Genomic DNA, 18,239 nt, shown 5'->3' with positions numbered 1-18,239 from the left:
AATTGCCCTGAGTTGGATGAAGCTTTATTTGCTTTGCTTATGAAACATAAAAAAGCAATTGCTTTGCCGGGGGGCGCCTTAGGCAAAACAACTGTTTTAAAACATCACATTAAGTTAAAACCAGGAACACAACCTATCTACATACCAGCCTACAGAGTTCCTCACTCTAAATTAGCTGTAGTAGATAAACTCATCACTGAAATGTTATCACAGGATATTATTGAACATAGTAAGAGTGAGTGGAATTTTCCGTTGATCCTAGTACCAAAGTCTGATGGGACTATGCGACCAGTTATTGATTACAGGGAACTGAATAAGCACACCATTCGTGACAGGTTACCATTACCCATTATCGGTGACATTTTGAGAAGTTTGGGAACTGAGAATAGATATTTTAGTACTATAGATATCAAATCAGCTTTTTGGCAAATAGAATTGCATGAAGATTCAAGAGAGTTCACAGCATTTTCTACTACAACAGGACATTATGAGTTCAAGAGAATGCCATTTGGGTTATGTAATAGTCCATTAACTTACATGAGATTAATGAATACTATTCTAGATGGATTGTTAGGAAACACTGCCAGTGTATTTCTAGATGACATTTTAATAGTTTCTCAGACTGCAGTGGAGCACTTTAAGAAATTAGATTTGATATTCTCAAGACTAGGAGAAGCTGGGTTAAAAGTAAAACTTGAAAAATGTAAGTTCTTGCAAGACAGTGTCATTTACTTAGGACATAAGATAGACAGACACGGACTGAGTACAGTAAATTCAAAGGTTGACGCTGTCAAGAATTTTCCAGTTCCGACCAATGTAGACAAGGTTAGGAGCTTTTTGGGATTAACAGGATATTATAGAAAATTCATTCAAAGTTATGCTGACATTGCTAATCCACTAAGTTCTTTGTTAAGAAAGGACTCAAAGTTCATATGGGGACCTGCGCAACAGCAAGCTTTTGACAAGTTGAAAGATAAACTCACAAGTTCACCTATTTTAATTTTCCCCGACTATGAAAAAGAATTTATTCTTTGTACTGATGCGTCTGACATAGGGTTAGGAGGCATACTAATGCAAGAGAGAAATGGAACTTTGAAACCCATAGCTTACACATCCAGACTTTGTAGTAGTGCGGAGAGAAACTATTCTATAACTGAAAGAGAAACTTTAGCAGTAATTTATTCTTTAGAAAGTTTTAGGGATATGATACTAGGGTATCCCATCAGAGTTTGGACTGATCACACAGCTATTCAGAACTTATTTAAGCATAAGAATCTTAGAGGCAGACTTGCTAGATGGTTTGCGATACTTCAGTGCTATGAAGTTCAATTTAATTATATTCCGGGTAGAAGGAATGTAGCAGATCCACTTTCTAGAAACATTAGTCAACCAATGACTGGGACTGGGTTGATTAATTTTGTTTGTAGTATAGAAGAATTAGTAACTTTAGATGAAGAAATGCTAATAAGAGAACAGGGAGATGATGAGACATGTGATTCAATAATCAAGCATTTGATGAACCCAAGAGGAGATCCTCTAAAGCTACCAAAGGGGTATAAGATAGAGGAATTTCATTTGATTAATGGAATTTTGTATAGGAAAACATTTGTAAATGGGAAAGATATTTCTAGAGGTCAAGTAAATCAGTTGGTTATACCACAAACTCTGGTAAATGAGATATTGAAGTTACTTCATGATAGTGATTGTAGTTCACATCCTGGAAAGGATAAAACTTATAGACAGGCACAACTTAAGTACTTTTGGCTAGGTATGAAGAAAACTATATATGATTATATAGAAAAGTGTGTAAAATGTGTAAAGGTGAAGGGAAATACACCAAAACCTGCTCCTATACTCACCTATCCCATTCCACAGAAACCTTGGGAAAGAGTTCACATGGATACATTGGAATTACCATTAACCGAGAACGGCTTTAAATACCTATTTGTTGCTATTGATTATTTTTCAAGATTTTGTATATTACAACCCATAATCAATAAGAAAGCTGAAACTATTGCTTCCGTAATCTATGATCAGATAATCTGTAATTTTACTACACCTAACATCCTAGTTTCAGATAATGGGACTGAATTTAATAACAAAATCTTGGAAAATCTATGTAATGTGTTCCACATCAAGAAAGTCAATATACTCGTTAACCATCCCCAAAGTAATGGAGTAGTAGAAAGGTTAAACAAAAAGATAATTATATGTCTTAGAACCCTAATAAGTCCTCATAGTGTAACTTGGGATACTTGGATTCCTTGTGTTAAGTGTACCCTGAACAATCAAATTAATGTAGCAACTGGTGATACACCTCATTTTATAATTTTTGGGGAGGACAAAACTCTGCCATATGAAATGTTGACTGCAGAGCAAAAACCCATATATAATATGGATGATTATATATCCAATAGGATAAATACTCTTCAAAGTATTCACCAAAGAGTTAGGAAACATATGCAGGTGTATTCACAAGAGATGAGGGAACAACAACACAAAATAGCTCATAAACTAGAATTGAAAATTGGGGAATTAGTAATGGTCAAAATAACCTCACCCAATAATAAACTTTCACCAAGGTACACTGGTCCATATAGGGTAATTGATTCTGCAGGTGGAAACAAGTTTAAACTTAAACATTTAGAATCAAGAGAAGAATTGATAGGACATTTAGATGACATAAAGAAAATTAGCTTGCAGATCTATGAAGATGATTATAGTAATACTTTGTGCATAAATATTAATAACCCTGGAGAATATGGAGAATATTATAATGATATTTTTCAAGAGTTGAACATTAATCTTGATGTATTTTACAGATGAAAACTGCCTTATTAATAATATTAAGTTTGGTGAGTGCCATGGACTGGAATCCGATTCGTCCTGGAGCATTGGTACATCATCAAGGTAACCTAATCTTGGTTGATAAGGTAGTAAGGGTAGTTCTTGATTATAAAAATGTAACCAAAATTAAAGAAAATGTGGACTCCATTAATAAAAGTTTGCAATATTAAAACAGAACATTTCCAGTAAAGATGTTAAGGATAGACTTGAAAACAAAATAAAGGAAATAGAGGATAAATTGCACATCATAGGTTCAAATTTCAAAAGCAATGTTAGACAAAAGAGAAGTGCAATAGTAGTGGCTTTAGGAGCTCTTGCTGGTTTGGGAATTGCCAATTTTGCCTTCCTTGCTGACTTGAAAATTTCAATAAATACATTAAAGGAGAAAGTTGGAAAAATTGATGAATTACAATCAAGCATTAAAAACATTGAGGAAATGATCTCTGATATTTCAGATAACTTAGAGAATCTCAGCTTGAAACAAAGTGAACAAGAGAGTACAATGCAACTTTTTTTGTTACTCAATACTATGCAATTGAAATTATCTGAGATGCAAGTTCAATTGGAATCTTTTGTACAGGATTTAGTTATGGCCAATTCGGGTCAAGTAACTTCTTCTCTCCTTCCAATACCTCAACTTATAAAGGTAATTAAGTCAGCAAAGAAGGATTGGAACTTTGAACCTTTCTTTGAAGAAGCTAATGTAGCATTATATTATCCATTGCTAAACTCCTACCTTAATGTTACTTCAGTTATTATTGAAATCCCGTTCTCTTCCAACCAAAGATTTAACTTATTCAAATTGAAACCCTTCCCATTGAAGGTAAATGGTTCATTTTATGAAGTAGATATTCCAATTGTAGACCCAATCAATTATATCCTTTCTGTAGACAATCTGAAGGAGAGCAGAGTCTCTAATGACAAGTTGAAGGAGTGTAGAAGATTTAATAGGAATCTTTACCTCTGTCATTCTTCCATGTTTGTGTTCCGTGAAGCTTTGAAAAATTCATGTGAAGCCTCTCTGGTTAGGAATATGTCTGTTATGAACAATTGTCATTACCAACGAATTTTGGTAGACCAGATCCCTCATTGTAACATACAAGGATCTCATTACCTGTTTTTCCCTAACAAGACAAAGGTATCAATAAATTGTCCCGGGTTGAGTCCTAAATTGGATTTGGTTGAAGGTCTTGTCTCTATTCAAGATAACTGCGAATTGCATGCTGACACTATTTCCACCATTTCTAATACCCTTAATACAATGCATTTAACCGAGGACACCTACATTTCAACCTTCAACTTCACATTGCCTGAAAACTCCCCTCCCTTGAAAATTAAGAGAAGACCATTGTCAAGATCTCCCTCAAATGAATTACCTATGCTACCAATCCTTATCATACCCTTACTTTCAGTGTTAGTGGCAGCACTGATTGCCTTTGTTGTATTCCGGAGATTGGCTCTGTCAAAGCAAATCAACCATGTAACCGCTTAATTCAATACCTTATATATATATTGACATGCATGTTATTCACATTTATAGGTATTATGTTTATGTACTATTCCCAATTTATTGCATGAATGATGTATTTTGGAGGGTAGATTAACAATTACGCAAGGGTAGATTAGCTTATTCTAGAAATATATTAGCAAGCCCTGTAAGAGGGAAATAAGAAATTGGTCGGGACGACCAAGGGTAGCTGCCGAGCCCTGTAAGAGGCCGGTAGTGTACGAATGGAAATGAGCTAGGGCATTAGAATAATTCAGACTCGACGCCTGCTCGAGGGCGATGTTATGTCTATGTGAGGGCGACGTTTTGTCTATGTAAACACACCGACGGTGGTGACTGTTTTATAATCGATTATGTAATCAAACTCTGTAAGCGCAGGTTAGCTTCGTTTGACTAATGCTGAGATAAACAATATCGCTAGTGGCATTGTAATGGCTTTCCGAATTGGTGCAAGGTGGAGAAGGAGGAAAAAACTATTGGTGCATGAATTCAAAGTCACGCCCATAAGGAGTGACATTTATTTGAAACGTCACTGGAGATTGGATTAGAAAAATTAGTGACGTCAGACGAAGGTAGCTTAGCGTAGGATACGGGATCTCGTGAGAGAAGATAGAGAGAGGGTGTGGAGAGAGGATCGAGAGAGGATCAGGAGACGATGTAGAGACGAGAGAAAAGAGATCCCGAGTGTAAGCAGAAGGTGAAATTACAGTGAAAGAAGAAAGAAAATTCACCACCCTTTTATTAACCCAAAGGACGAGAGAACTAGGCACGGGGCCTAGAAAATAGTGAGACTACAGGAAAAGAAGGCAAGGGGCCTTGAGACGAGTGATATTACAAGTCAAATTTAAGTGACAGTGGTGACAAGGGGGTGGTGAAATATGGTCAATTACTTGTTTATTTTTATACTCTGTCTAATGCCTCTTTGAATAAGATAGATGCACATATGTGGAGGGATGAATAACATACTTGCACCTGTTTTTATATACTAAATATTTAATATCTGAACAAATTTGGACGAGATTAAAAAAAATCATAATTTTTTTTTTATAAAAAAACGCGATTAATTTTTTTTCATCACAGTTAACATAACATAATTGGATCACAAGCCCTCTGCTGAATAAATAAATGAAAATAATTGATTTAATAATAGGGTTATAACATAACTTATAAGTATACGAGTTAGTTTTGGTTAGTTTGTCACTGCACTCAACACCACTCACAGCTTGAAGCTGGTTGTTAGTCTATCATCGACCACTACGTGAACGGATTCCTTCGCTTTCTCTCTCCTCTGCAACGTTTATTAATCGTATTACTTTGTCAAACAAGAGTGATAGATGTCATTAGTAAGTCAAGAAAAATGTGTCGTCTGCTACACCATTTTGAGTATTTCGCTGTTTGCCACATTTTTTAAGGTAGTTACTATTTAGCAAAGAAAAAAAAAAGAAAAAAAAAGCATGTAAATGAACAGACACAAAAATGTAATACAAAAAGAATACTGGGCGAGTTGGTATTCTTGTCCGAAACATTTTTAAAACTGTGCTAAAACTAAGTGGGGCAACTGTACATTGTAAAATAAATAAAACACATCAACACATGAAACCACAGAAAATGGAAGTGCCGTAACACCATAGAAAACCTTAAGTGAGGGGTATACTGATTTATTTGATATTCTAACATTGAAAAATTATTGTAATATGTTTATTTTCTTTGCTGAATTATTTTAAAACAAAATATAAAAAAAACGAAAATATCCATTTTTTTTGCAATATATATATATATATATATATATATATATATATATATATATCTTAACCACTTTTTTTTTTTTTAGTTGCATCTCTACGTCTGCCTAACTTAATTCATATATACGAGTTTATTTATTTACTTTTTACCTTTCTTGCGTGACAAAATCTGTTCAATGCCCTCCACTTACCCGTGGGCCCTAAGCCAATGGTCTACTATGCCTACTGGTAAATCAGGTCCTGTATACGAGGTAAAAATAAATAAATAAATAGATAAACAAAAAATAATAACAATTATAATTCTGGCTATCTCTAAACCCTTTCACTCAGCGCAGAGATTCCCCAACTAACCTTCCTCGTCCTATATTTACTCGCAATGGGTCTCAATGCGTCACAACGAAGCGGTTGCCATCTCAACCCGTTGCTCTAGAGGAGCTGGTAAGTCCGCTAAAATGAGACGTCAGCACGCTATACAGAAATGGTAATTGCTGAGTAATTCTAGTCTTTATATTGAGGGATATATATTGAGCTATACGGTCTGATGCGCTTTTGTAAAGTTTCACTGCAAGGTCAGTGTCAAAAGCATTCGTTTCTGTTTGTATAATTGTTCGTGCGGAGGCGGCAATTGCCCAATGGGGGGGAAAGAATATATTTGAAAAAAGAAACACGTTAAAAATATAAAAAAAGAATGAACAAATAAATTAAAATTAAATATGAAAAAACAGATAAAAGAAAAAAATAAGAGTAAAGTGACAGAAATAATCATATGTGAATAAATAAATCAAATAAACATTTGATCCCCTTCAACACTATGACGGCCCTGGCAGCGCCAGACGATTTTATTCAGCTGAGGGGGAGGGAGAATGGAGGACCGGGAACCCCATTCATCCATCTTCTATGTGAATAAAATCGTCTGACGGCAGCATAAACAAATATATACGGGGAGGGGACAGGGAAGGGGTAGTGTATTGAAGAGGATAACAAGTGGATAGGTTTGCAAGTTCAATCAGCTTAATAAAATCGCCTGGCAGCAGCAGTCAGAATTTAATATAACGACGAACACCATCTCCCCCCTGGCTGGTTATTAAGACGCTATCATAACATTTCGGGTCTAATGACTCGTATCATGGAGAACTTATTAGTCCACGACAAGCCCCAACGGCGCCGCCGCCGCGGCGGACAGTGTGACACCGATCTTAATCGGCTGAGCAAACCCCTTCAATTAATGATATAAAAGCCATCATACGATTCTATTCACGTGAGCTCCCTCCCCCTTAAAGGAAGAACGTGTCCTCAATCGCTCGATAAAATCGCCTACCGCCCAGAGCCAAACCGTAGGAATTTGTGTGTGTATATATATATATATATATATATATATATATATATATATATATATATATATATATAAATATATATATATATACATATATATACATATATATACACATACATATACAAATATATATACATACATACATATATATATATATATACATACATATACTATACATATATATATCACTGTCCAGTAATGTCGTTACACATTAGTAATTGCACTAAGAACCCACTATTATTTGGATTTAAGAAAAGAAGAAAATAACGGATTTCCGTATTTTTCGATCACTTGCTGTGATCCTCTTCACGCGGAATACATAGACAAGAGAACATACACATATTATATACAGATGAGAGAGGTAAAGTTAGGGAACATGGACAAGTCAAATCATGTGGCATCTATATTGTTGTGCGGGTTATGTGGTAAATCGTCCGCTTTTACAATATGGGGAAATAATTTATCAACTGCCAAGGTAGTTATGTAATGCATACATATATATATATATATATATATATATATATTATATATATATATATATATATATATATATATATACACATATACATATTTAGAAATTGTTTTAGACAAATGAGAGAGTGATAGGCGTGGAAGCACACAGGACATCCAACTCACTTGTTCGCCACCTCGAACAGTGCAGCAACCAACCTGATTGTAACAAAGTCGAGATCTTACATAAGGGACTACAGAAGAAAATGAGAAAGACGGTGGAAGATGCACATATAAATACCCAAGTAAACAACAACGATAGAGAAGGATTTATATGCCTTTCCAAAGCAGCTAGTCTCCTAATAATTAACGTTCTGGAAAAGACCTGGCACTCGAAGCTTGACGAGTTCCTCCCACTGCATGTATAAAAATTTGTGATCATGATGTAATATAGCGAGTCCTCTGAAGAAGGTCATAGTGACCGAAACGTTAGGACGTATTCTAAAAGCCCATCTTCGTTTACCCTTCCCCGCCTATCACATATACATACACACACACACACACACACACACACACACATATATATACATACATATACATATATATACATACATATACATATATATACATACATACACATATATATACATACATATATATACATACATATACATATATATACATACATATACATATATATACATACATACATATATACATACATATATATGCATACATACATATATATATACATACATACATATACATACATATATATATATATACATACATATATATACATACATACATACATACATAAATATATATATATATTTATATATATATATATATTTATATATATATATATATATATATACATACATACATTTTTATCAACCACTAGCACGTGACAAGTTTTAGTGACTTAACCGATTGTGCCACAATCGGTTAAGTCACTAACACTTGTCACGTGCTAGCGCAGGTTCGAGTCCTTGGCTGTACCACGTTTCAATTTCTGCATGTTGGCCTCCTCGAGTCTCTCGATGTTGATGGCTTAGAATTAAAGTGTATTGAGGTTGATAAAATGTATATCTGTTCACTGGGACCCATTCAGTGTTGTACACACATACATATATATATCGCTGCCAAGTAATGCCGTAACACACTTATATAAATACACTAAAGACCCACTGTTGATTGGATTAAGAAAAGAAAGGAAATAACGATTTCCGAATATTTCGATCATCGGTTGTGATCCTCTTCAGCGGAATACAAAGTCAAGAGAAAACAAATGTCTTTTTATACAGAGGAGAGGGGAGTGAGGGAACATGGACGTGACACTTCAAGTAGCGTCTATGATACTGCGCGGGCTTTGTGGCAAGTCGTCCGCTTTTACAATGGAAGGAAGTAATTTATTAACTGCCAAGGTGGTTATGTAATCAGGTGACCATTGTCCATTTGATATATTAAAGTTAGGGAATTGTTTGATCAGGGAAGATTCAATGATTTTCCTTTTAAAACTACATTTAGATTTGAATATGATTTTTGCCTCGTCCCAATTTATGCGGTGATTATTGTTGGCGACATGTTGGAATACCGCGGAGTTCTGTTGTGCGTATTTGACTGAGTTTTTATGTTCTTTTATTCTTGTTTGCAATTCTCTACCCGTTTGTCCCCAATATACTTCTTCACATCCTGAGCAGGGTAATTTATAAACTCCAAGGTTTATGTCTTCTGTTGGTCTATGATGCACATTAACTACTTTTCTGAATAAATTATTGGGGTAAGTGAAAATATCTATGTTATCTTTTGGTAGCATTTAAGAGAAATCATTGATGGATTTATTATAAGGAAGTTTTAGGCAATTATTATTCCATTTGTGATGCTGGGCCAAAATCAGTTTCTAGAAAACCACTTCCCACTTATCTCACTATTACTATTGTTACTCATTATCACCATTATTATTATTATTACCATTACTATTATTATTATTATTATTATTATTACTATTATCATTATCACTATTATTATTATCATTTACTATTGTTCGCATAATTGAGGTAATTAGACAGGAGGTACCTTAACAAATATTTTAAAAGTCCTAGTTTTCATGGTCCGTTGCAGGACCCCCCCGACCTATCCCCTGTTGGGATTGTGTGCAGCCTCTGTTCCTCAACATGGTGGGTTGAAATCCGGGTTGATAAGTGTATCTGCATTCTAATAAATCAATCGATTTATTCATCTACTTGTCTATTTGTTTATCTATTGAGGAGACGTGTTTTTTGTGAATACGGTCTGAAATGTGACAATGGTATACTGGGCCTTTGATGTATTTCCCTGTATACAAAAATACACTACCCACGAAACAATTCACAACATGAACCAGCGAGTGGTTAAAAATTTTTGCACCACACCGTACATCTGTTCCATTTTAGTGCATGATGTAGGGCCTATGTGGTAGATTGTGTGCGTGCGTGCTTACAATTGTCTTCAATTATGTCTTCGCACACATCTCACGCGCGTGCGTGTACGTGTACCCATATGCGTTTACATAGTGTAGGTTTACATGTATGCATAAGTATGTAAGTTGCTGTAGTTTATATTAACGTATATACACACGTTTATGATACATTATGCATACATGTGTTTTCGTAAGGGTCTGTGTATTCGTGTGAGTATACGTACGGTGCAACATCCCCCTCATCCCCCCACCCCCAGACACCTGTTAGTAGGCACCCGCATCTCTGGGGACAGGTGCACGCAAGGCAGATGGCGGAAGATAGCGTCGTAGCTCGACCAGTGGGTGCTTAGGGGGTACCGGGTGAGGTACTGGGTGGAAGCAACGACCGGGGAGGTAATACTTACGTGAGGCTGGAGTCCGGAAGAGCCCCGGATGCGAGTCCCAGACCTTCATAACAATCCGGTCCTGCCAAAGACAAAGGAGTACATCATTAGAAAGATAAACAAAATCATAATAATAAATAAATAAATAAATAAATACAAAAATAAATCAAACAAAATTAAATAGAATTAAAAATGCTGTGCAAACACTGAGGTCAAAGGTTGGGGGGGGCAGTTGGGCGCCTACTTGCGTGTGCACCTCACGCGCAACGGCCGGGTAACCATCCGTTAATTGCCAATTGGTGAAGGTAATTCCGGATGACGTCAGCGAATAGGCACGCTCAGGTTCAGCGTGAACAAAGGGGAGAGGGAAAGAGAGAGAGAGAGAGAGAGAGAGAGAGAGAGAGAGAGAGAGAGAGAGAGAGAGAGAGAGAGAGAGAGAGAGAGAGAGAGAGAGAGAGAGAGAGAGAGAGAGAGAGAGAGAGAGAGAGAGAGAGAGAGAGAGAGAGAGAGAGAGAGAGAGAGAGAGAGAGAGGTCTCCTTCCTGCCTTCTTTCCAGGAACGCATGACGTGTCATAACGTGATGTAACGTGACGATTCCAGGATGAGGAGTGGAGGGGTGAGGGAGGGTGGGGGGTAGCCACTTGGCATTCATGCAGGAGTAGGTTCTAAGTGGAAACGTCATCCCTGCGCCTCATACTCGGTAAGGAGGTGCAGGAAGGAGTGGGAAGGGAGGGAGAGAGGAAGAGAGAAGGGAGTGGAAAGGAAAGGAAAGGAAAGGAAAGGAAAGGAAGGGTGGGTGGGAAGGAGGAAGGAGTGGTAAGGAAAGAAAGGGAGGGAAGGAGGAAGGAAGGAGTGGAAATGGGGGGAGGGAGAGAGGGAGGAGAGAGTGGAAAGGAAAGGAAGGAAGGTGGAAGTGGTAATGAAAGAAAGGGAGGGAGGAAGGAAGGGGTGGAAAGGGAGGAGAGAGGGAGGAGGGAGAGAGCGAGGAGGGAGGAGAGGGGGAGGGAAGAGGGAGAAGAGTGAGAGGGAGGGAGGAAGGAAGGAATGGAAAGGGAGGAGAGAGGGAGAAGAGAGAGAGCGAGGAGGGAGGAGAGAGGGAAGGAGGAAGGAGGAGGAAGGGAAGAAGGAGAGGGGGAAGGGGACAGAAAAAAAGGTAGAAAAGAAGGGAACGTAGAGGAGTGGTTGGGAGGGGAATGTAGCAGAGGGGGAGAGGGTGGGAGTAGAGGGTACAAAAAGCTGACGACTGATTGATTATTGGTCATGGAACTTGACACTTTCTCCAAGGCGGGGGATTCCCAAGTGGGCCACTCCCCCAGGACGACTGAGTGTGTAGGTGCCGACGCTAGCATGCACACGGACAGTTCCGAGTGTTTACCTTTCGAGGTAATGACGCGAAAATGAAAGGAATAATGATAATGATTACCGCTCGTTCGTGTGCTCATGCTCGCTCTCTCTCTCTCGTTACCTTTGCCTTCCTCCCTACACTTGTCATTTTCTCTCTGTTCCTACCTCTCTTTCTCCCTCTCTCTTGCGACTCAGACAAGAGAAGTGTGGCAATGAATCACACGACTCCAGACACATGTGGTGATTCATGTCTCCAACCAGCGAGACAAGAATTCTTTCTCAATAGGTCTCTACCCCAAGTTCGCAACAAATACACTAAGCTGACCTTCCGATGATGATGATGATGATGATAATGATGATGATGATGATGATGATGATGATGATGATGATGATGATGATAATGATGATGATGATGATGATGATGATGATGATGATGATGATGACGAGGACGACGACGACACTGATAACAATAACAATAATAACAATAAATAAATAATAATAATAACAATAATAACAACACAGTTCAACAAAAATTTTGTTGCATTGATATCAACCACTGGTATTATCTATTTTAAATGTACTGATTTCAAATATGAATCTTCCCCCCTTAACGTTCCAATTATCTATTTATTTATTTTGCAATCGAAGTATTTCAAAATATCAAATATTTTCTCTTCTTCTCACTGGCATCGTCGTCTATCAGAAGAAACATGTGATTATACTCTCATTGAATTCGTTGGTCAATAATTTTTTTTTTACATAATCTAAATGTATTCACAACACAATTTGAAATAGGTTCCATAAACACAAAGGCTAAAATTTATGTGAAACTCAGTTACACAAAGGCTTACAAAGAAGGAACATGCCGACTGGAGACCTTTTGGTCCATAACTAGGTCGGACGCAAAAGAATATATATAATAATGATAAAAAAATATAATAATGATAAAAAAATAATAATAAATAAAAATTACAACATAAATTCATGATAAACAAAATAAGTAAAATATATAGGTAAAGTTAAATATTAAACAAGCAGGTAAATAGCAAATAATAATGAATTGACAGATAAATAATAATAAATGATAACCAAGGAAATAATAAACAGACAAATAATAACAAAGAAATAATTGAATATGAAATAAATGGCAGTCATTACAGCATCTTGCTTAAGTGTTTATCTAAATGATTCTTAAAGCTTCGAACTAAACTATATTGTGCTGCCTCTGCAGGAAGTTTATTCCATTCATTAACTACACGGTTGACGAAGTTGTTTCTACCCACTTCCAAATTAAAGCTATTTCCTGGCAGTTTGAGACCATTATTTATTGTCGGATTCTCATTCAATGTGAAAAATTTGTCACTTTTGATGTTGTCAATTCCCTTTAGAATCTTAAAAGGCCAGTATCAAGTCACCTCTGAGTCTACGTTTTTTTGGGGGATAACAGATTCATATGTCTTAGTCGATTTTCGTATGATTTATTTTTTATATTTGAATCAGTTTTGTGGTTCGCTGTTGTACTTTTTCCAATCTGTCAATGTCTTTAATGAGATTCGGTGACAATCCGGAAACAGCATATTCTAAATGTGAACGAACTAACGATTTATAGCTTGTTAATGAGAAGGAATTTTTTAAGTCAAAAGATCGCTCAATCAGTCTTAGAATCTTATTTGCTTTCTCAGAGACTGAAATACACCGTTTAGATGATGAGATCATTACTGATAATTACACCGAGATCCTTTTCACTATCCATTTTTGTTAACGAATTCCCAAATAGCTTGTAATCGTACTTACCTATGTGCATAACCTTGTATTTACTTGTGTCAAATTTCATTAGCCACTTTTCAGACCATTGCTGTAATTTACTTAAATATACTAGAATATCTAATTGGTTTAAGTGATCATTTGCCATTCCGCACAGTTTTGTATCATCAGCAAATTTAGAAACAATAGATTTCAGTCCGTGGTCTATCATTTACCTATACTATGAATAGAAGTGGCCCAAAAACTGAACCCTGAGGAACTCCACTCGTAACATTTTTCCATCCAGAAGTTTTGCCATTAAGAACAACTCTCTGTTTCCGATCGTTCAACCAATTACTAGTCCAACTTATAGGCTACCACTTATTCCGTGTGAAGTTAATTTAGTAAGTAGTCTTTCGTGGGGGGACGGTAACAAAACTTTTTGCAATGTCTAGATATATTAAATCTATATTGTTTCTTTTGTTATAATTCGAGATGACTGTGTTGTAAAATTCGAGTTAGTCGCCGATTTAATGAAGCGGCCTTGCTGTGGATGTGCTGTGTCTTGCGACACTGCTTCTGACCCAGGGCAGTGGACAAGGTGCAGGGATGACCCGTCATTTCAGGAGGTGCTCAGATAAGAGGGAGGGTGGAGGGGTGTGGAGTGTATTCAGGGATGGAATGGGTGGGAATGATTTTATGCCTTTTTCTTTTTGGCTACCCCCCTTGTAAGGGGGAAAAAGCCTTGGTATATGTATGTATGTATGTAAGTAATTGTCACCGGGAAAATCTATGAAGCAACTACCTATATGGCGAAGTTCAAGGGTCATCCAATCAATGTCAGTAAAATTGAAATCACCCATTATCAGTAAGTCCCGGTTGCAGGAACTAGACAGTTCTTGAAACAAGTTTGTCGTCTGCTAATGATAATGTCTTTGGCTTATATATTACACCTACATTCATTTTTTGTCCATTTGTGTGGGTTAATTCTACCCACAAACTATCATATGCATCCTGTTTCACTTTCTCTAAAACAGAGGCATGGACATTTATTTTTTGTCCATTTGTTTGGGTTAATTCTACCCACAAACTATCACATGCATCCTGTTTCACTTTCTCTAAAACAGAGGCATGGGCATTGCTTTTAACATACAACAGAACACCCCCACCTTTCTTGTGGTTTCTATCCTGATGAAAGTGTTTAAATCCCACAATATTAAATCCAGTTTTAAACTCTCTACCATTTGACCATGTCTTTGTTATTCCTATCATATCGAGATTTTCGCTTTTGACATACGCCTGGATTTCTTGGAATTTGTTCCTAATACTACCAGCATTAAAGTCCATGGTTTTAAGAAACTTGTGGTTTCTTTTTGACTCGTTTTGAGTTTCAACTTCATGTCTTACATTATAATTTTGTTTACAAGGGATTACAAAGGCGGAGCATGCCGACAGGAGACCTTTTGGTCCATAACTAGGTTGGATGCGAAAAAAACATGATAATGATAAATAAAATGAATAAAATAAAAATTATAATATAATTATAAATAAAGTAAATAAATACATAGGTATAGTTAAATAATAAACAAACAGGTAAACAGTAAATAACAATGAACTGACAAATAAATAATAATCAATGAAAATCAAGCAAATAATAAACAGACAAATAATAACAAACAAATAATACAATATAAATGGCAGTCATTGCAGCATCTTGCTTAGATGTTTATCTAAATGAATCTTAAAGCTCCGAACTAAACTACATTTCACTGCTTCTGCAGGAAGTTTATTCCATTCATTAACTACACGGTTGGCGAAGTTATTTCTACCCACTTCCAAATTAAAAATATTACCTGGCAGTTTGAGACCATTATTTATTGTCGGATTCTCATTCAGTGTAAAACGATTGGCTAGAGGTAGTGGTTGTTCCAGAGGGTACCCGTTTACCGAAGATACAAAGCTCAGTTGCATTTTAATCAGCTGGCAATTTGCGCTTGAAACTATTGTGTTTGTGGACTGTCTCAGGGCAGTTATGTTTAATATTCCAGCAGTAGTCTGCCATCATATGTTTGTCCCATTTCCCTTGGTAGTGCTTCTCCAGGGTCTTGAAGTCCTGATGGAACCGCTCAATTGCTCGTCACTTACTGCCCTAAAGTTCACAGGAAATCTATCAAGATGACTGTATAGGAAATGGAGTTTGATACTAAAGTTGCATCCAAGGTCATGAAAAGCTGACAAGGTTGTTACAATAGTTGTCTGCCTTTTTATTACCGAGAAAGTTTTCCATTACCACCACAAATAAAAGCCACGCTCCCCCTTCCTTATCATTCACCTTTCTGACAAACTCTTGATCAAGTACAAGGGCTCAAATCTGCGGTCCATCAAACACACCTGCCTTTGACAATATTTGGCATACCAACTTTCAGTCTCACGTAAGGGCCACTTTTTCTGGTTCCAATGCTTTTATCTAGTTCGGCTGTCCCACATGCAAAGAAAGCAGGGATACTTTGTAAATCCTCTTTGTTGACCAAGGAGGAAGTTCACCATTTTGAGGTCCACGCAAATTGTCCAGTTGTGCTCGTGGTATTTTAGTAGGTCTATCACAGTTTTAATGTCATCATGCTCCTCTCGTAAATACAGAATGACCTACTGGAACAGCTGCATAGGCATCGCCATTATGTAGTAGGGCACATTTCAAGCTGTGCTTAGAACTATCTAGAAATAATCCCCAATCATTTGGATTATACAATGGAATTCCTTCTTCCTGGAGAAGACCCGAGATATTATGGCAATAAACAAATTTATTCTCTTCTTAAAAAAAATCCACGAATATCTGTTCCCGATTTCGGAAATATGACACTTTTGTGGTTTGGTTTAGTAGAGCCTTTTCTTGCAACTTAGGAGCTAACATTTCTGCTGCATTTTTGGAGAGACCCAAATCCCGTACGTCATTCAACTCTGACTGGCTAAACTGCTGAGGAGTTGATGACTGATGTACAATAAGAAGGATTGTCGGAATCTGCCAGTAATTAGTCCTGTGTAATTATAATAGTAGTAGTAATAATTATAATAATAACAGTATTTATAATAATAGTAATGATAATAGTAATGATATTAGTAATAATAATAGTAATGATAATATAATAGTAATAATGGTAATACTAACAATAACAGTAATGATAGTAATAATGATTATAGTAATAATAAATATAATAGTAATAATAATAATGACAATACTAACAATAATATTAATTATAGTAATAACAATAATGATAATAATGACAGTAATAATAATAGTAATAATACAGGTAATAATAATATATAAAAAAAATCATGAAAATATTGATAATAACAATATTGATAATATTATAATAGTGGTCCTGAATGCCTGAATGCAAGGGAGGCGATAGCGAATCATCTCCCCCATTAACACCTGTAGGGGGGGGGGGAAGGTCATGAACCGAGCGACGTCGTTGCGTGCGAGCCGTTGGCGACCTCGAAGGAGGAGAACCACTTGGCCCAAACGAAGGCGTAAAAGACGTCCGTCACGAACTCGGCCCTCGACCACTTGCGTTCGTGCCGGCTGGTCTCGCATTCGCTTAGTTGTGGGTTCGAATCCCGCACTCCTCTCCGATTCCAAGCAGTGATATTACCTAGTAGATGACTTAATCGGAAATGTGTCTGCCGGTCTCGCATTCGCTTTGTTGTGGGTTCGAATCCCGCACTCCTGTTTGAATCCCAGCAGTGACTGTTACCTGCCCCCCAACAGTCCAAGAAACTCATAGGGCAAAGGTGACGGCTTCGGCCGCAGCCACCCATCGCCTCCTGGCACAGTAGGCTCCTCCTCACTTTCACCACCTTTTCGGTAGCGAAAGGGTTTAAGAGGAACAAAGAAGAAGAAGAAGAAGAAGAAGAAGAAGAAGAAGAAGAAGAAGAGACGGATAAGATGGAGAAAAAGAAGAAGAAAAAGAAGAAGAGACGGAGAAGATGGAGAAAAAGAAGAAGAAGAAAAAGAAGAAAAAGAGGTAGAAGTAGAACAAAGAGGAGGAGGAGGAGGAGAAGGAAGAGGAGACAGAAAAATAGGTAGAAGGAGGAGGAGGAGGAGGAGGAGGAGGAGGAGGAGGAGGAGGAGAAGAAGAAGAAGAAGAAGAAGAAGAAGAAAAAGGAGAAGGAGGAGGAGAAGGAGGAGGAGGAGGAGGAGGAGGAGGAGAAGAAGAAGAAGAAGAAAAAGAAGAAGAAGGAGGAGAAGAAGAAGAAGAAGAAGAAGAAGAAGAAGAAGAAGAAGAAGAAGAAGAAGAAGAAGAAGAAGAAGAAGAAGAAGGAGGAGATGAAGAATTAGACGGAGCATAAGCTAAAAACAATCATGATGATGATGATGATGATGAAGAAAAGGAAGAAGAACAAGAACAAGGACCAAGAAGGCGCGGGG

At 37.0% G+C, this 18,239-nt stretch overlaps 1 protein-coding gene across 2 annotated transcripts in view; it reads right to left on the bottom strand.

The window, feature by feature from the left end:
* The window catches only part of LOC143039806 (uncharacterized), a 232,064-nt gene that overhangs the window by 166,603 nt on the left and 47,222 nt on the right, over positions 1-18,239 (bottom strand). For both annotated transcript variants that reach the window (XM_076210167.1, XM_076210083.1), the window contains exon 3: positions 10,745-10,805. In XM_076210167.1, coding sequence (XP_076066282.1) covers positions 10,745-10,805 — 61 coding nt within the window. The remainder of the gene's footprint in view (positions 1-10,744; positions 10,806-18,239) is intronic.

This window comes from Oratosquilla oratoria, chromosome 1 (genome assembly GCF_046742065.1).
Source record: "Oratosquilla oratoria isolate Oo_2021 chromosome 1, ASM4674206v1, whole genome shotgun sequence".
In the NCBI taxonomy this organism is placed as follows: Eukaryota; Metazoa; Arthropoda; class Malacostraca; order Stomatopoda; family Squillidae; genus Oratosquilla; species Oratosquilla oratoria.
This window is presented reverse-complemented; position numbering and strand designations above follow the sequence as displayed.